Source organism: Myotis yumanensis, unplaced genomic scaffold (genome assembly GCF_028538775.1).
Source record: "Myotis yumanensis isolate MYYU_CA2020_CCGP unplaced genomic scaffold, mMyoYum1.0.hap1 SCAF_14, whole genome shotgun sequence".
Taxonomy (NCBI): domain Eukaryota; kingdom Metazoa; phylum Chordata; class Mammalia; order Chiroptera; family Vespertilionidae; genus Myotis; species Myotis yumanensis.
The window spans coordinates 36,705,752-36,725,692 of record NW_027223765.1 but is presented as its reverse complement, the minus strand read 5'-3'; the positions used below and the strand labels follow the sequence as shown (position 1 = coordinate 36,725,692).

Here is a 19,941-nt window from a genome sequence, read left to right as displayed (position 1 = left end):
AAGGCTAGAACCAGCAGAACAGCCACAAAAACACCATCCCCTCGGGACAGTGTGGAAGAGCTGGCCCGCTCTCAGAAACCCCAGCCCATCTGAGCTCTCAGCAGAGTCTGTTTTCCGCCTTCCCCTCCCCTCCTCTCCTACTCCTCTCACTTCCTCCCCTCCCACCGCAGGGTAACAGGTGAGACAAAACAAGATGCCCAGCTCTTACCTGGTTGTGCCACAGTCTGCTCTTTCCCCTGGAAAGAAAGGTATATATTGATGTTTAGTTGTTTTTTAACCAGAGAACATTCATTTATTTTTCCTAAAAACAAAAAACTGGTCTTATTTGTGAAATGAAGAACAAAACCATGCCTGAGGTATGGTCTGTTGGAAAGAACTGCCTCTTATCACATCCCAAGTACCTCCTATCGGTGGGGCTATGTTCACATACATTTCATTTTTATTGTTCACGTACATTTTTTCAGTGATTCTCAAACTATAGTCTGCTGTCTGCATCAGAGTCCCACCTGGGACCCTTGCTCAAAATGCAGGTTTCTGGACCCTTGCATGGGCGTCCTGAGTCAGACTCTGAGATAAGAACCCCTGAATCTACATTTTGACAAGCACCCCCGGGGGATTTCCTCTGCATGCTAAAGCCGGTGACTGGCATTGCTTTATATCAATAAAGATTCACTGGCCCTGAAATGTATCAGCCACAAGATACTTTCTTGTTGTTCCTCAACCCTGCTACCCCCTCCCATCCTTCATTCACAGCTGAGGACCTGCTCACTTCCTTCCGTGGAAAAGAAAAATCAGTAAGATGGGGTCTTGGTGTTGCCTCCAAGAGACCTGCCCACCTACCTGCACCCACCCACTCACCAGCTACTTGCTGGTACACCTGAGGAAGCACCCTGCTTCTGCCAAAGCTCAGGCCTTCTCCCTGTGCTCTGGGTCCCCTCCCTCTACCTTTCTCAGGAGCCCTGTTCCTGCAAGTGCCTCCTCTCTCTCTGGCTAGCATTACCAATCCCCTCCCTTCTAGATCATTCCATTCGCATAGAGACATATTCTGGATATGTATATGCTAGCTTTGTAACTTTCCCTCTAACTACGTCTGCATTTCTCAGCTCTCCATACAGCAGCACTTCCCGAAGGAGCTGTCGGTCACTGTCCCTCCTCCCTCCCCAACTGCAGTGGCTTCTGCCCTCACCACTCCATGGAGCCGGCTCTGCATGGCTGAGTCCAATGCCCTCTCCGCTCTTATCTGACTTCTCAGCACCATTCAACTCAGCTCACTGCTCCCTTCCTCTTAGAAGCGTTCTCCTCTTGCTTTTCTTGGATCCACACTTTCCAGGTCCTTATCTCAGGTGTCCTTCCTCCCCTCCAGGCTGCTCCTCAGTTTCTCTCATTGTCACCTCATCTGCCCACCTCCAACCTCTAAATGTCAGAATGCCCCCAGAACATATACCCGCACCTCCTTCTCTTCTCTTTCTGTGCACCCTCTCTAGGCGATCTCAAATGCTTACTGAGGACTCCCTAATCTTATCTCCAGATTCCACATCCCCCTGGACTCCTAGATTGCCCCTTTTTAAATTTTGAACAGTTTTACTGAGGCATAATTTATAGATCATAAAATTCACCCACTTGAAATGTACACCTCAATAATTTTTAGTTAATATCCAAAGTTGTGCAGCCATCACCTACAATTCAATGTTAGAGCATCTCCATCACATGGGAAAGATCCCTTGTGCCAATTCACATTCTCTCCATCTTCTCACCTCCAGCCCCTGGAAACCATGAATCTACTAAACCACTCTCTGCCTCTTCAGATCTGCCTATACTGGACATTTCCTACAAATGGAATCATAAGAGATGTGGCCTTATGCCTCTTTCACTGAGCCTAATGCTTTTGAAGTCCTTCCATACAGCATGATTCAGTACTTCATTCCTTTCATGGAGCAGGAGCAGACCTCTAGACCATGCTGTCCAATGCAAAAATAATGCAAGCCATAATGTCTAGTAGCCACATTACAAAAAGTAAAAAGAAACAGGTGAGATTAATTTTAATAACATATTGTATTTAATATAACACATAAAAAACATTCTCATTTCAATATGGATCAACATAAAAATTAATAAGATATTTTGTATTCTTTGGGGGGGGCACTAACTTTGAAATCTAGTGTTCACTTTACACATCTCAGTTCAGACTGGCCACGCTTCATGTGCTCAATAGCCACTGGTAGTGGCCACCATATTGGACAGAACAGCTCTAGACTCTAGAACCCCATCCAGCAGTCACATGAAGGGACTTTTTAAAAAAAAAATCTTTTATTGATTTTTTTGCAGAGAGGAAGGGAGAGGGATAGAGAGTTAGAAACATCAACGAGAGAGAAACATCCATCAGCTGCCTCCTGCACACCCCCTACTGGGGATGTGCCCGCAACCAAGGTACATGCCCTTGACCGGAATCGAACCTGGGACCCTTCAGTCCACAGGCCGATGCTCTATCCACTGAGCCAAACTGGTTAGGGCTAAAGGGACTTTTTAAAAGAAAGAACTGAGCATTTATCTTCCCTACAGAAAACAATCCTGAATGGGGGGGCTAGGGAGAGAAGTGAGGGGAGGAAGAGAGTAACAGAGATCTGAAAATAGAACTTAGAACAAACCAACACACAATTCCTTAATTCCTGACCAAAGCCACAAGCAGTCACAAGAGTGACTGAAGCTGGCTGAACTGGAGCCAGACCAAAGCAGAAGAATAGAAAAGTCAGGTAAAACAAACTTGATTGTGTGTCTGGGGTCTGGGGCAACTTCCTATCAGACACCAAGCTGAGGAGAATTTTCATGTGGACCCAAGACCCTGAGTAGGAGCCAATGGCAACCCATGAAAGGGCTGAGCCAGTGGCCTGTGCTGACTGTAAAGGGGACCCAGGGGGAGTTTCCTGCTCCCCCTCTTCCATGTATTCCCCACACCTTTGCATGTGCTGTTCTCTCGGTCCCAACACTCTTTCCCCAGTTTTTCATGTGACTGATGCCTTCTCCTCTTTTCGGTCTCAGCTTAACCAGCACCTCCCCTTTGAGGCCTCTCTGATCACCCAACCTAAAGCAGGCCACCCCATTGCTGCCCCCCCCACCCCCACACAGCTGATCTCAGCCCGAATTTTCCATTCATGGCACTTATCGCAGTTATAATTCTTTATAGTTTGTTTACTGTTTGAGGTCTCTCTTCCCCATAAGGGCAGGAACCTTGTCTGTCTTATACACATAGAGGATGGACAGATGAAGGGACAGACAGGGCAGGGAGGGCAGGGATCAGAGGGTTAGGTCCTGTGGTGGAAGTCCAGCACACACTCAGGCAGCCTTTCCTCTGGCGAGGACTCTACTACACGCTCCTCAGCTTTAGACCAACCCCAGTTCTCAAGAACCCCATCACCAGCATCTTTTGGAGTCTGTTGTCTCAACTTCTAACAAATATCAGAAATAAAAAATGCTCTGCCCTTTACCTTCTGAGACCTGTTGAGATTAAAAAGAAATATTTTATACTCAGTGGCTCAGTCATTTTCTAAAAGGTCAGACTGCCTGGTCCTGGTGGACACTGTGCTCAGTAATGCACTATTAAATCTTGGCCTGAAAGGTTATGTCCCTTCCCTTTAATAGACGATGCACCATTCATCCTTGAGGGGCTCTAGTAAATTGCAAAACCATTTGTATCTTGTGTGTAAGCCCTGGAGATTACAGACTACCCAGAGCAATAAAAAGGTCAAAGAGCTAAGACTCAGAGATGATAAACTAAGAATTCTCTGGCCAATAAAACAACATAGCAACAACCAAAGGCATATAAGGGAGGGCGCTCTTGTTCCCAAGATGTGGCAGTGATATTATTTATAATAAGAATGCCAATTTGTGGGGCACACAGGAGGTTTTTTATTTATGTGTCTGGAATTGATTGTGTTCAAAAATTCACTTCTAAGTGAAGGCGACCCAAAAGACTTTGTGTTTTCCCTAATTTATGAAAATAGAATGCTGGCAAAGCATTCAACATGATACTTTACTTTATTTCATTAAAAAACCCCACACACTTGTATTTTTTCAGGCAAAGTATTCCATTTGACCCCATATTTCTCCCCTGTTTTCAAAATTTCCACATTGTTCCTCCCCATGCAAAATAGCTCTCCTACGAAATAAGAAGGCCACTGATGCAGGTTTAACCCTCTCCTTGCCCCACTCTTAGAAGGGCTTTCTACTGAATGGAAGTCAATGCACTCAGGTAAAGGTGAACCATCCGTTGATACTTGGAAGAATGAATTAGCCAAACTTCTGAGCTCTTTGGCCTGCTTATTCCATGCCTCCCCCTTGCCCAATGGGCAAGAACTTTATCAGTCTAAGTTGGTGCAAATTCTCCTGGTTGAAAATTCTCCCTTTCACCCAATGTCCTAAGAATCCACATACACCTTTATCATGCACTGAACAACAACAAAAAGATTTGGTCTCAGCTTCAGTTTTTTCATTAATTCTGTAATTTATTAACTTTAGTTAATAATAATGTACCAATATTCATTAATTGTGACAAATACGCTGTATTAATGTAAGGTGTTAATAATAGGGGAAATTGGACATAGAGTACACGGGAACTCTGTACTTCCTTTGCAACTTTTCTGTAAATCTAAAACTAGTCTAAAACAAAAAATTTATTAAGACGCCCCCATCTCAGTTATCGAAAGGAACACAGTGGCTTTCCCACTGCTGGCTTACTAGAGAACAAGACAGTGGTGAGTCTTGTAGATGGCTCTTTCTTTGCTGCCCTTATACTTCGGAAGCTACATTTTCCTGCAGTTTCTTGTTGCTATTCAGCTCAACTCTCAGAAAAAGGACTGGTAAATCACATCTCAGAGCAAGGTGTGTCCAGCAGTGGTTCTCAACCTCCCTAATGCCGCGACCCTTTAATACAGTTCCTCATGTTGTGGTGACCCCCAACCATAAAATTATTTTCGTTGCTACTTCATAACTGTAATGTTGCTACTGTTATGAATCATAATGTAAATATCTGATATGCTGTATGTGTTTTCCGATGGTCGCGACCCACAGGTTGAGAACCGCTGGAAGGGCTCAATAAACTTGCAAGACCAGTGAGGAAGAATCAGTTGTTTCTTCTTTTCCTCCCACCCCTCTACATGCTGCCCATCCTGACATTTCAGTATTGGGCCAGGTGAGTGAGGCCATATGGATTTTTCTTTTTTGGAGTTATTCCAAACAAAACTATTAGTAGTAGTATTTCATGAAGGCCATTCAGGTTGCATCTGAGATCACTCATAGGGGAGCTGGAGAGAAGCACTTTCTCATCTGGGATCTTATTTTTTCAAAGAATATCTAGTTTTCTAAATCTAGATAATGAAATTAAAGTTAAGTAGCCACCAACTCACATGTCACACACTCACCAATCTCCTCTCTAGGACTTTCTGCCTCTTTTACTCCATTCCCGCTGTTGTGTTTCCCACACTCAATGGCCCCGCTCACCTGGCCCAACACTGAAATGTCAGGATGGGCAGCATGTAGAGGGGTGGGAGGAAACGAAGAAACAACTGATTCTTCCTCGCCCTTACCCCTCAGTCAGTGAGTTTTGACAAATATATACACCCATTTATAACCACTACCCAAATCAGAATACAGAACATTTCCATTCTCGCCCCTCCCCTTCCCCCCGTCCAAAGTTCCCCAGCCCTTACCAGCTGGAACACACTGAGCTAATCTATGCTGATAGAAATCAAAGCAGTGGTAGCTTGGGGAATGACTGCAAAGAGGCACAAGGGACCTTTTGAGGTGATGGAGATGATCTGCATCTTGATGTGAGTGGTTATACCGGGGCGTATATGTCTATCAACACTGATTTCTATACATAAAATGGGTGCATCTTATTGTATATATGTTACATATCAATAAAGTTAATTGGAAAATTTCCATTGGTTTTAGTTTTAAAGCCCTGGTTATTCCTCCAACCCCTAGCTGTCCACCTTCCTGAAGCATTTCCAGTTCTCCTGGGCCCATGGTGATCCCTTCCTCTCTTGACTCACTGCCCTCAGAATCCGTGCTGTCCATGTGGCAATTCATCTAGCCTTTCTGTGTGACAATTTTATTGTTATTTAGTTTTTTATGAATTCATGACTTGTCTCCCAGGCAGATTATAAATACCTTGGGGCTGGGAAATCCATTCCTCTAAAGCATGGGGGTCACAACTGCCAAGCATCTGGAGATCCAGCAGCCCACTTGATAGCTGCTGAGGGGACAGTGTAAGGGAGGGCTTGTGTGGCCAGAGCACAGACACTGGGATGTGCACCCACAAGGATAAAAGAATGACCTAGTAAAGGGCAAGGACATGCTGTGGATGGCAAACACCCACTGAGCCAATGAGAGCCAGCCCCGTGCCTCAGCACAGCTCTCATATTGTAATGCTTTTCCTGCCTCCCCCCAAATCCCAGTGACCTCTAGGCCAGCTTCAAGCTGTCTCCAGATGTACTGGCATCATCACCTTGGAAATTCCCTTCATCTCTCTCGTGTTGGCTCCCTATTTCCTGGAGCCTACGTTTTCTTTCCTTTTGGTGGAGCACACCCTTCTGCCAACAGCCCTCTCCAAACAGAACACAGAGTGTATCTGAGTGTGGGGCTAATGGTGCTCCAGGCAGGGCCCAGTCAGCTTCCTCTCCTCACAGCTGAGCCTCACGTCAGGCTCCAGGCCCACCAGAACTTGCTGTAAAACATCCTTGACCTTGGGTCCTAATTGATGTTCTGGCGACCTTTCCATTCAACATTCATTCAGTGACTATTAACTGAGAGCCAACTATGAGCCAGGCACTCTTCTAGGCACTGAGGATAAAGTGGTGGACAAAATAAGCAAGGAAGTCCCTACTTCGATTTGAGATGTGATACTGCTGAAGTGGGGTGGGGCATGACCAAAGATAATAAGCAAGTGAACAAATAATAAATAGGGTGATTTCACATGATGATGAGTAGGATGAAGAAAATCAGACAGAATGTTAGGACAGAGGTGGTGATTCCTTGAGGTCAGATGGCAAGGAGAGCCTCACTGAGAATGTGATATCTGTGTTGTCAACTGAAAAATAAGGAGTCATCCATACTGAGATCTGGAGTAAGGGCATTCTAGGCAGGGGAAGAGCATATGCAAAGGCCCTGAGGTAGAAAAAAAGCTCAACGAGTTTTGAACAGTGCTGAGTGTCTAGAGCACAGTAATGAAGTAGAGAATGGCAGATGAGATCAGGGAAGCAGGCAGAGGTCAAATGACATAAGGCCTCGTATGTTATGAGAGTTGGGGTTTTATTCCAACTGTCATAAACTACTTTGGGTAGTTTTAAGCCTAGTCCTTGGGCCCTTAAAGGACCAAACCGTTCCTTACTCATATGGATTTTTCTTTTTTGGAGCTAGAATCCTGGACACTCCAATAGTTCCTGGCATAGGCTATCTGCTGAAAAGCATTTATGCAGCCTCCCATGTCTCTGCAGTCTCACCCCAATTCCTACTGGGGGGCCCTTTATCACTTTGCCTTAGACTCTCCACATAACCTAAATTAAAACCTGTGTTTTCTCCCTATTTCTGCAGTCAGACTGGACCCCTTTCAGCATTTGTACCAAGGCTATAGATTATAAACTGTAGCAGCTTACCCAGTCCTAGGAGGTGGCACCAGAACCAGGCCTCATTCTTCCAGGTGTGCTGTGTCTCAAGCTAAAACAGCTCAAGGGGCCACAAAAAAACCCAGTTGGGAAGACAACCCCTCCTCACAGGCCTCCACCACCTGACTCACCTTCACCCAGGGTCTGCTTGAGTAAGTCGTGCTTGGCCTGCAGCTTAGTGATGAGGTTACTGCCGTTCACATATTCTTTAAATTTCTGCAAGACACAAGGCACAAGGACATTACAGATCACAGGGCCAAGTCTCCAATCTCTGCTCTGGAATGGACCTCTGGGACAGGGAGGTCAAAGGGAGAGCGTGTAGCCCCAAGGACCCCAGTGTGGGGGAAGAGGGCCTCTGCGGCTGCTCCTTTGCTCTTCCCCATCAGACCCCAGCTGCCTAATCCCGTGAGGGCTGCAGGCATTTCAGGTCAGTTCTGGGACCACAAAGAAAGCTCAGGGGAAGGGGAACAGTGAAAGGCGCTGTTGTCAGGTGAGGACTGTGGGAGCTCTGAGTAGAGGGCTTCTTCAGTCATCAAAGCTCCACTGTGCTTCTGGGCCAAGAGCAACAAAGACTGAACCATCCCTGGGGCACACGGCTGAGCGCGAGTGCTCTACCAGACCTGTCAGAGAGGAGCTGGGAACAGGTCTTTCTTCACCTGGCCCCGCTCTGGAGAGGAAGGGCTCTGCAGGCCCCAGAGACAGCCCTAGTAGAATAACCCCAACTGCATTGGGGAATCTATTTTCTTCTTTTTACAGATGAGACGGGTAAGGCTAGCACAGGGAAGTGATGTGCCCAAGCCTCCTGGGACCTCCAGGCTGCCTCTAGCTCAGAAGCCTGGCCAAGTACAATGCACTCTGAGCAGTGGGGAGGGACGGGGCCACCCAGACTAGAAATGCACCTACCTGTCCCAAGTTCAGCAGGGCCTCAGCCACACCTCCATACAGGTATCAGCTTTCCTCGACTCCCCCACCCAGTGTCTCATCACCAAACACAGGGCTGGAGCCCTCTCTGCTGGGGCATGTCGTTGCTGGACCATGAGCCACTGCAGGTGTGGTCCTTGCCCAACTCAGTGTCTACTATATGCCTGGTATAAAGTAGGTGCTGAGAGATTGAGCTAAATCCCTGACTTGATGAAGTTGGCACAGCAGGGTGAGGTGAGAAACAATAAGCTAACCAAAAAAGTAAGTAAAACACACAATTGGTCAGATGGTGAAGAAAGCTATGAATGAAAATAAGGCGGGAATGGAGGATTGGAATTTGGGGCAGACCTGGCTGCAAAGCTGACATGTGAGTCAAGGCCTGAAGGAGGTGAGGAAAGGGCCATGTAGATACATCGGGGAAGGAGCGTTCTAAGCGGGCAGAATGGCAATTGCAAAAGCCCTGAGTATGAAAGTACAAGTATGCCTGTGATTGCCCAGAATCTGCCAGCTAGTTTCTCACAAAAAAATCCATTCCATTGCCCCAGCTAGAAGGTCAGAAAGGGGTGCAGAGGAGCAGAGAAATGAGCTGTGGAGGCTCAGGATGCCCCCATGTGACCTGTAAAGGAGCTTCTGGAACACCACCATCTTCCTGTGAACAGTTGTAGGGGCAAGGCCATGGGGTAGGGGCTGACATGTGTATAGGTAAGATTGGGGTCACCTCACGCTGTCGCCACCTTGGTGGGTTTCTGCACCGGCTGGGCTGGTGGAAGGTTGTGGTGTCCCCTCACCTTGGCCATGTCCTTTTTAGCTCCTAGGACTTGTCCCTTGGTCCTTCGGAGTCATTCCCCCTTGTATCTATAGAGCACTCGACAGTGTCAAATACATCCATTCAGTCCTCACCACAATCTTGGATGGCAAATGGGTGGAGCATTGTAATTTCCATTCTACCCAGGAGGAGACTGGAGCTCAGAGTCATGGCCAGTCAGTGTGTGACCTTGGGCAGATTATTGAATACTAGAGGCCCGGTGCACGAAATTCGTGCACTGGGTGGATGTCCCTCAGCCCAGCCTGCTTCCTCTCACAGTCTGGGAGCCCTCAAGGGATGTCCTACTGACAGCTTAGGCTCGCTCCCCATGGGCCTAAGCCACAGTCTGGCTGCGGCAGCTCAGAGCACGCCCCCCTTGACGGGTCCGCGGGTCTGCTGGGGGCCTTGTTCTGAGGGCAGGCGGCACGGCATGCCTGCCCATGAACCCTCAGCAAGAATGGCCTCAGAGCTGGGCGGTGCCAGGGCTGGGGGTGGGCTCTGAGCCACTCCACGGCTGCTCAGAGCCTGCCCCCAGCCCTCGTGTGTGGTGTGTATCTCCTGGGGCTGGGAGCATGCTCTGAGCTGGTCATGATGTCTCGGCCTAATATGCATATTTCTCTCTTATTATATAGGATTTCTGGCTCCATGGCCCCTCAGGGTAAAATGAGAGTAGACTCACAGTTATCTCCAAGTGTGGCGTAAGGACCATGGCTTCCCACCGGCTGGAGAGAGGGTCAAAATGCAGATTCCTGCTTGGGAATACTGAGAGTCTAACCCCTCATTTTACACCAAGGAGGACACCACAGAGGCCCAGAAATGTTCCCTTTTCCAGGGCCCCACCTCGGGAAAGGTGGTAGTGTGGGAACCTAGGTTTTGAACAGCTTCCCATATGATTCACGTGCACACTTCAGTTTAATAACTGCTCACCTAGAGGCTCTCTCTGAATGCTTCTGTTGGCAACGCCCCCTAATTCTATCCCGTGTTTAAGAATTCACCATAAAATGCACAGCTGAGGTATAAGTAGGTGTTTTCTCTACTATGCCTCACTGCCCCTGTTAGTTGAAGCTCTAATCCAGTGATGGCGAGAACCTTTTGAGCTCGGCGTGTCAGCATTTTGAAAAACCCTAACTTAACTCTGGTGCCGTGTCACATGTAGAAATTTTTTGATATTTGCAACCATAGTAAAACAAAGGCTTATATTTTTGATATTTATTTTATATATTTAAATGCCATTTAACAAAGAAAAATCAACCAAAAAAAATGAGTTCGCGTGTCACCTCTGACACGCGTGTCATAGGTTCGCCATCACTGCTCTAATCCCAAACACATAATTCAAGCCTTAGTGGGTTAGTCACTTACACCCTGGGGTTCTGGGGCCTGTGGACTCTGCCCACTTCTTCCAACCTTCACCCAGGTTTCACATGTGACCCATGAAGGAAAGAATGCCATCAAATTATACTTATGTCTGCATTAAAAGGAATATTACATCCTTAATAATACCCCAAATAATGTCACAACATCAAGTCATGAGGTCTACTAGCTAACCAGGATGATAAATTGAATACTAACATTAAAATATAACATTGATGACCCTTAATCATGGATGTTGGTGAATTCTATCTTTTAATTTCAAGCCGGCTGGACCCCCTTTTCTGCGTCTGCCACCCAAATTGCTTCGCTTCTGCTGCCCGAGTGAATTAATACTCATATCCTTTCCTCACTTATCTTTGTAACCCACAAATTTTCTCTGCAAACATAGGTGGTCCCCAGTGGAAGTGGTGAACCTCAAAGATTGGCATCGGCTGATTCACTAAGACTAGCTATGACTTCTTTTTTGAGAACAACAAAGTTGAAGAGTGTTGGTTGGGGAGATGGGTTTTTGACAAGGGATCTGACAAGGCCTGTCACAGGTGAATGCTAGAATTGGGTTGGTTTATGACTGGTTAAATGACCACAATCTAAAGATGCTGAATGGGGGGTGGGGGGGGGGTCAATATTAGCCTAATGGCCTGTTTTGAACAACTCTGTCTTTGGCCTTGCCCCTGACATATCCATTATTTTTTTTATTGACAAACATTAATGTTTGGAAGCACTGAGTCTGAAGACCACACAAGGTCTGAAGAGACAGCATATATGGTTAACAACTGGATCAGGATCTTGTTAGTCTAGAGCAGGGGTGGGCAAACTTTTTGACTCGAGGGCCACAATGGGTTCTTAAACTGGACCGGAGGGCCGGAACAAAAGCATGGATGGAGTGTTTGTGTGAACTAATATAAATTCAAAGTAAACATCATTACATAAAAGGGTACGGTCTTTTTTTTTTTTAGTTTTATTCATTTCAAACGGGCCAGATCCGGCCCGCAGGCCGTAGTTTGCCCACAGCTGGTCTAGAGCCATGCACTGAATCCATAAAGAAGATCTCTAACTGATATGATAAGCATAAGACCTACCCAAGATGTCACCTACTCATCCTTCAGGAGGAGGACAACCTGGTTTAATGTTGGTGCATAGGGAATAGAGATTTAATTGGTATTAACTTAGCTTTATTTAAAAAAAGGAATATGATCTTAGGACACATGAAAAGGAGCATAGCACCTACTGTGGAAGGAGGTGAGAGTTTAGCTCTAGCCTGTGCCGGTCAGACCACACTGCTGGGAGTCTCATTTTGGAAGAGGCTTCGACAAATGGAACATGTCCAGGAGAGAGTCACTAGGATACTGAGGCATCTGAAAGGGAAAGCTTATGAGGCAGGACTGAAAGAACCAGATATGTCTAACCTGGAAATGAAAACCCAACTCCCTGCGACCACACCGAAGAATGTCCTGTAGAATTAGCCGCTCTCTGGATAACCCCAGAGAACAGAATCAAGATCAATGACCAGAAATCCCAGTGAGGCAGATTTTTGAAGAGAACAGAGATAAAGGAAAACATTATAATATCTATAGCCAGCCACAGGCCAAACAAAAGGGCTGCTAGGGGAAGGAGGGAGCTTTTCAACTTGGGGCTGTTCAAGCAGAGCTGGATGACTTTTTGAAGAGATATGGTTGAATGGGATAAAGCGTCAGATGGAGGATTTAAGGTCCCTTAAAACCCCAAATTCTATGTTCACTAATCACAAGTTGAACTACAGCCTTGATGGCCCTTATCTGTGTTCCTCCTGTCCCTGGCCAAGTGGAATGTTAGCCATCTGGAATTTTGCATGAAGGCCTGGCAACTCACCAGCAATTTGCATGGATCACGCAGGGCATTGTTTTCAAAGCCTGCACCCCAACTTAAGACAACGCAACACGACAACCACCCACTAAACTTCAGGGTTGTTACTTGGGGCTTGCACTTGACTCCATTACCATTTTCCTCTCACCCTAGTGAACACAGTTTGTCTTTTTTTCCTAGAACAGGAACATTGCAATAACCATCAATTCAAGATCAATGCCCATACTATCACTGGTGATTCACTTTCTGCATTTCACAAAGCCACGCCAGGCAACTTAATTTGGGAAGCATGTTGGAAGGACTGTCGGTCTAACTGACCCACGTGGTTTCACTGGCTCCCACTAGCTTGGGCTGCTCTTCAGAAGTCAGTGCCAGCGGGTAAGCAGACAGCGGGTTCTGGGTCCACTTACTGTAAAATAAAACATTTCTGTCTCCTGCTGGTTGGCTCTCCTTTTGGCGATGTTGATCTTGCTCATGTAGGTCTCAGAGGCAGCCGACTTTACGGACTCTGTGGACCGACTGTGTTGGAAGGCGTCAGAGACATCAAAGTCCTCCACGGTCAGCATGTCCTGTAAGGTCTGCATGGTGGCATCCAGGGTTTTTCTCACCTGGGGAAGCATGTCGACAGAAAACCGTTATCCTCAGGATGCATTTGACACCTCAAAGTCCTTTTCCTAACCATTACTTTATTTCTTCCACACAAAGCCTCTAGGAGGCAGGCAGGACAAAGATGATCATTCCCATTATATTGATGTGCCAAGTAAGGCCAGTTAGCTGGCTAGGGTGAGCATCCAGGTTGACCAATCTAAAGTCATTTTATTAGATTGCTTCAGCCAGAGAGAGCCTTGGAGGATATTGTGATGAAAAAGGAACTCAGGTTTCTTGGTTTGTTTCTCTTTACCTGGTTATACAGCCCCAAACTATATGGGGAGAAGGACAACACTATAAACACTCTTGGTTCTCTTCAGGGTGGGGACAGAGACTGGGTAAGGTGAGCAGCCATCCTCCATGAATGAACTCTCCAGCTATCTGCCACCTGAGTCCTATCAAAATCCTCACAGAAGAGAGAACCTGGAGGAAGAGAGATGCCGAGACACCGCAGTCTAGTCATTTCTCCAGGATCCTGATTTCTGCCTTGGGGTTGAGTGGGACCCCTGGAAGGCTACACATGCAGGGCCCACGAGCCCTCACCTCACAATACCTCGTCACTGATTTGAGCTTAAACAGCAAACCCTATAATTTGATGGAGCGTCATTCCAAAAACATTTCCAGGAGAAGTCACTCAGGTCTCAACTTAAATGTCACCTCCTGGTGACATCAGGCTTCTTGACTACAATTTTTAACTTAGTGCCTATCTATGTCTAATAATCTGCATACTCATTATTCATTACTTTGTTTTCTTTTGTATTTTTATTACTATCTCATTTTTCTCAGTGGAATATAAACTCCATGAGAGGAGGCACTATGTTGTCTTGTTCACTCACTTTACTCTGCATTTTAGCACAATGTTTAGCACATAATATATGCTTAAGAAATACTTGAATAAGTATTCGTTCAATAAAAACTTGTTGAATGAACACATTAACGACTCAGTTCTTTCTAATATAGCCTGACAGAAGCTCAGGTTCCAAATCGAGAATTCCATGACCATGAACAGCCTTTACAGAGGAACACTCGCTTCATTCTTTCTGTGGCCCTAATTTCCAATTTAAGTTCCATTAACATTATTATCCATACACTGTTCCATGTAAACACTTTTAAATGCTTCGGGGAAAGATGTAGGCAGGAGTAAATAAAGAAAACACTCTGTTCATCTCCTCTCTCTTCTCAGGTTTGAAAAACAAATATATAATTTGTCTCCACAAAACTTCCCCCCAGGGACTGCTTTGATTCATCATCATCCTGAGTGACAATCTGTCTCACATTCATGTTCATCCTACTTCTGTCCTTTATGAAGACAGAGTGAACCGCCCTCTCTGCCAGGACAGCCCTCTTGAGATGTGAAAACAGGACCCTGGCTCCCATCGCCTGCTGTGAATGCACTTCTCAATGAAAAACCTGTCCACTCCCCACATCCTGGTGTCCACCAGTTAGCTGACATCCTCCCCGCATGAAGGCATCCAGGCTGGAATAGAATTTTTCCCACCTAGCCTCATGAGTCCACATCAGAATGGAACCACCACAGCTGGGCTTTCCATTTGAACCCTCCCAGTGGTAATCCTGTGCCACCAGCTGCATGGGAGATATGCTGATCATGGTAAGATAGAAGTTCCTTGGGGCTCAGAATCCATGACACATTTAGTGTGCCTGGGGTTGTTCATTTAATTGTATACATTAAAATACCTATTATTATTTCTGATGATAAAAATAACATAAATAACATTACAGAAAATAGAGAAAAGCACAAAAACAACAACACAGAAATCACCTATAATCCACAACCCAGACATAACCACTATTAACATTTGGAAGTATTTCCTTCCAGTCATTTTTCTATGCCTGTGAATACACACAAATACATATGCACATACTCTAGTCTACCTGAGTTATGATAATACTGAACATAAAATTTTACTTTCTCTTTGTGTTTCTTTAACTCAGCATCTCGTGAGCATTCCCCCTGAAAGATTCTTGGTGTGCATGATTTTAATGGTTGTGCAAAAGTCTATCTTACAGATGAACCCTAATTTATTATGTGTTCTTTGGCGAATGTGGAGTCCCCAGGACAAGTTAGGCCTTTGTAAGGAAATCCCTTATAGGGCAGAGGGGCTCACTTACCTCCTCATTCTCTATCTTGAGAGTGGCCAGTCTGGACTGCAGCTGGTGGTACCGCATGAGTAATTCTGTCTGGACGGGCTGCTGTGCACTGACCTGGCACACCTGTAGGAATAACAGCCCCCACCAGCAGTCACCCAGTGTCCTCATCATCTGTGTGGAGTTAGGGCAGGAGCTATCTATATATATAAAAGGCTAATATGCTAAGTGTCCAACCATCCAACCAGTTGCTATGACGTGCAATGACCACCAGGAGGCAATGCTCAACACAGTCATGACATGCACTGGCCATTTACAAATTGACCTGGTGCCGCCAAAGCAACACTTGGCTTCCCCCAAGTGGGACACAGGCCTGCCACCACCCCAGAGCGACAGCCCACCAAATTGCAGCCGACACTGCCAAGACCCCATGGCACAAAATGCAGCCCACAGCCCAGCCCAGCCTGGAAATGGTCACTGTGGGTGCCAGGTAATGATGTCACATAGCAACACTCGATTTCCTCTCCCTAGTGACAACTAGCCTCCTTGCAGTTTCTTCAGCCCAGAAACACGATTTGCTTTATAGCCAGGTGCAAACATTTCACACTTTAACCAAATGTCTGTGAAACCTCATCTCATTTGATTCTCACAGAAGTCCTGGAGTAGGTAGACAGGAGACTCTGTTGAATCCTATTTTCTTTTCATTAGCCAGAAAATGGAGATTTAGAAAGCTTAGAAACTTGACCCGACTGAAAAGAAGTAAGAGATGGTGGACCTTGAAAATGACTTCAGGTTTTCTCACTGCACAGGATATAGTCAAACACTGCTGCAGTTAAATATTTTACCCTTTGTTCTCCCTGCGTGATCTACAATAATAATCTGCTTCGTGTTGATATTTCCTGCTGTGTTGCTGACAATTACCTGAAAGAGAAGTTGGGGTGCTTCACTGGGCTGGAAAAAGTTTAGCTACATCAGAAAGCAAGTCTAATTAAGAAAGTTTATTCTATATCTATAAAAGGCTAAGTTGACTCGCGCATGTGCGATACATATAAAGCTCTTGCTGGTGCCAATTGCACGCATGTTTCAATCTGTCATTGTCGATCGTGAATTTGGTCGACACTTCTATTATAGAGAAAGGGCAAATAGCGATATTAAAATATTTCTTCTAATTAATGTCCTTTCAATGTGCACGAATCCGTGCTCCGGGTCACTAGTCACTAATATCCCTATCAGATGTTGAGGAAACAGGCTTGGAGAGCTTAAATGACCTGCCAAAGGCAACACAGCTTATATTTGATAACACCTGATGGGAACCAGGGGCCACCCTCTCTAATTGCAAAGTGTGGCCTCTCAGTTATGGTCTTCTACACTGTGCCCTCTTGAGGTTTACTAAGAGCTCTGGCAAATCTCATAAAGTGAGACTAGTTAGTTAATTTCCAGGCAGGAAGTTATGGTAAGAAAGCAATCACCTAAGACAGTGGTCGGCAAACTGCGGCTCGGCAAACTGCGGCTCGCAAGCCACATGTGGCTCTTTGGCCCCTTGAGTGTGGCTCTTCCACAAAATACCGACTTCTGTGCATGGGTCACGAAGTTTCAATCACACTGTACGTGCGCGCCCACACGTGGTATTTTGTGGAAGAGCCACACTCAAGGGGCCGAAGAGCCGCATGTGGCTCGAAAGCTGTGGTTTGCCGACCACTGATGTAAGAGATGCCAATGGAAAGAACAATGAATGGGGAATAATGAGCCAGGTGCTCCTATTCCCCAGCAGGAAGATGCTTCAGAGAGGCAACTGTGCGGTGATCGCCTCTCATGGACCATCTTCCCCAGGAGGTAGATTGGGTGAGAGGTGGAGGAGAGAAAATGTGGAGAGAAATATTGTTCTCCCTACATCTATTCCATCCAGGGCTCTGTCGCCACCTGCAATTTGGGCTGCCTGGGGTGACTCAGCTGAGATCACAAGGAACAGCAGGGCTCTGTTATTTATTAGTTATTTACCACTAACTAGGCAACCCAAACTTTCCAGTCATTAGTAATAACCATGAGGTCAGAATTTTTAAGGCCAGATAAAAGGGTTGGGCATGAGGGATGGGACAGGTGTTGCAGGAAACCCTACACAGGACTCTCCTTTGCAAATGAAGAAAGTGGATAGAGCCACCTGGAGGGTCCAGCAAATGCTCTCTGCTAAGGAGCTTCCTTGTCCCTTCCCACCAAGTAAGTTCAGTGGATGGCCCAGCTGAGCTCTCACAGGATCCAGAGGCTGGCGGGGTCTTGTGCACTATTGGTCTGGGTCCTCTGAACTCCCACGTGCATGGGTGGATATGTCTAGGTGGAGGGACAGGGGCCACCAGGACAAAGTTCTGTGCACATATCCCTGGGGTAGAGGTAATGGAGACGGGGAGACAGATACAATGTCTTGTGGCTAATCTCCTCAGTTCCAAGGCTAAGGCCTGAGCCTCAGAGGGGGGAACTGTTTGCATAAAGGATTTTGTGAAACTTGGGTAACCAGAGGGCTTCTTTGGGGCCAGTGACCAGTGCCTTACCCTCCCTCCCACCCCAGATTATAGCAAGAATCTGAGAAGCACAAGCACTGAAGAAAACTCAGTTGGTGGTGTGCCTCCTGTATTGGAGGGCAGGCAGAGGACATTAGCCAGAGTGGCTGTGATGAGGCCCAGACTCCAGTGATCCAAGGGAGGAACGTGAGATATTCTACAGTAACTGGGAGGGATTTTAAGGAGCACTAAGGTCCTGCAATTCTGCGGGTGGGGAACTTGAGCCAGTAAGGTTAAGGTATTAGTGGTAAACTCCTTAGCTGGGAAAGCCCTTGAACCAAGAACTTGACCTCAGGCCTCTGAGATAAACATGCTGCATGTGGAATGGGGGCTGATTGTCCCCTCCCACCAATGTTCTGGGAGCATGTGGGGGAACAGATGGAAGCAGTCTCAAGCATGGGCTCCTGGGAGGAACCTACCTCATCCCCCATGTGCGGCTGGAACTCAAACTTGAGTGGAGGACAGAAGACCTGGTTGTACATGTCCATGACCGTGTGCTTGTCACTTCTGGAATCCAGGTTGTCCACTGCATTCTCAATAACATCCAGCCCCTCGTGGCGAGAGGTCTCCAGGTTGTACTCAGCTGAGAGGTAGGTCCGGAAGGTGCGGGCCAGGCTGGCATGAAAGCCCAAATCACAGCACTTGGAGACAGGCACACAACAGAAGGGTAAAGTGAGGGCCGTGATGTGAAGGTGGGACCACAAGTATTTCCTGTCCCATCATGATGACCTTTCATTCCATAGTCAAAATCTTTTATCCTGGGGGCCCTTGTGTATTTTGGAACCCTCCACACAAATCACATTAAACCCTTCAGGGAGACTTGGGATTGCAATCTGGGCAACAGCAGGACTTCTCTCAGCTTCCCAAATTCACCACATTTTTCTCATCTCCAGGCCTTCTCACATGCATTCCCTCTGCCTGGCATACTCTTCCTCTCTCCTCCTGCTTAAATATCCTTCCTTCAGGTTTCAGTTTAGAGGTTACTTCCTCCAGGAAGTCTTCCCTGATGTTCTCCCCACTCAGAGTTTACATCTGATGTCCCTCCTCTAGGGGTCCACCTCTCTCTCCAGCTCCCTCACTGTGACACCTGCCCCGTGGCATGGCGATTGCCTGTTCACGTGTCAGGGTTATACAGGGTAAGCTCCATGAGGGTTGAGCCACTGGCTTTTGTCTACTGTAGCACCTCAAGACCCAGAACTAGTAGCTGCTCAATAAACATGAAAAGCAGCCCCAGTTCCAACACAGGTGAGAGAGGCTCTCCCTGATGACGCCACTCACAAAAGTCTTTCTCTAAGCATGGCTGTCCTTCCAGCCTATCCTACGCAGCTGGTATGGAAATCAGTGTTCCATTCTCCTTTTGCTTAAATGGCCTGATTGCTCCACTGATAACATCCCCAAGAAAGTTGACCTGTGCATAGTGGACCCTCAAACAACTCAGGTTTGAACTGTGCAGGCTTGGAGTTTTTTCACTAAATATGCAGTCAGCCCTCCATATCCCAGCTTTCACTTCCTCACATTACACCAACCGTGGATTGAAGACAGTATTTTTGATCCAATGTTGGAATCAACTATACGCACTGTTCTACACCATTTTATATAAGGGACTTGAGCATCTGTAGATACTGAGAGACGACTGTAGTTAAGTTTTGAGAGTTAAAAGTTACGTAATGGACTTTCCACTGAAGGGGGAGATTGGAACTCCTAACCTCCACATTGTTCAAGGATCAACTGTGATTCTATTTTCTTTCATGTGTGGTATATGTCCGGCAGACCAGACCTGGGGGTGCTGAACATGTCTGTACCACACGGGGAAATCCCTAAGGCATGAACTGTAGACAACCACTCCCGTATCCCCAAACCCAGCCAAGGGTCTGGGCTAGTAGAGTGTACTTGGCAAGTGCACGCTGAATATGACTGCCCGACCCAACTCTGTAGGGGCTGCAACAGGCCCACTCCCACCCACAGAAGTAGAAACTCATTTCCCAGACCCCACACGCTCACTGCCCTTCCCCTCCACCTTGGACCGTCAGCAAAGGAC

The 19,941-nt window shown here is 46.6% G+C and overlaps 1 protein-coding gene across 5 annotated transcripts in view; it reads right to left on the bottom strand.

The window, feature by feature from the left end:
- The window catches only part of SRGAP3 (SLIT-ROBO Rho GTPase activating protein 3), a 230,801-nt gene that overhangs the window by 43,182 nt on the left and 167,678 nt on the right, over nt 1-19,941 (bottom strand). For all 5 annotated transcript variants that reach the window (XM_070390687.1, XM_070390688.1, XM_070390689.1 and 2 more), the window contains exons 7-11: nt 18,323-18,544; nt 15,376-15,477; nt 13,008-13,205; nt 7,790-7,874; nt 209-236 (exon numbers count right to left, since the gene is read on the bottom strand). In XM_070390687.1, coding sequence (XP_070246788.1) covers nt 209-236; nt 7,790-7,874; nt 13,008-13,205; nt 15,376-15,477; nt 18,323-18,544 — 635 coding nt within the window. The remainder of the gene's footprint in view (nt 1-208; nt 237-7,789; nt 7,875-13,007; nt 13,206-15,375; nt 15,478-18,322; nt 18,545-19,941) is intronic.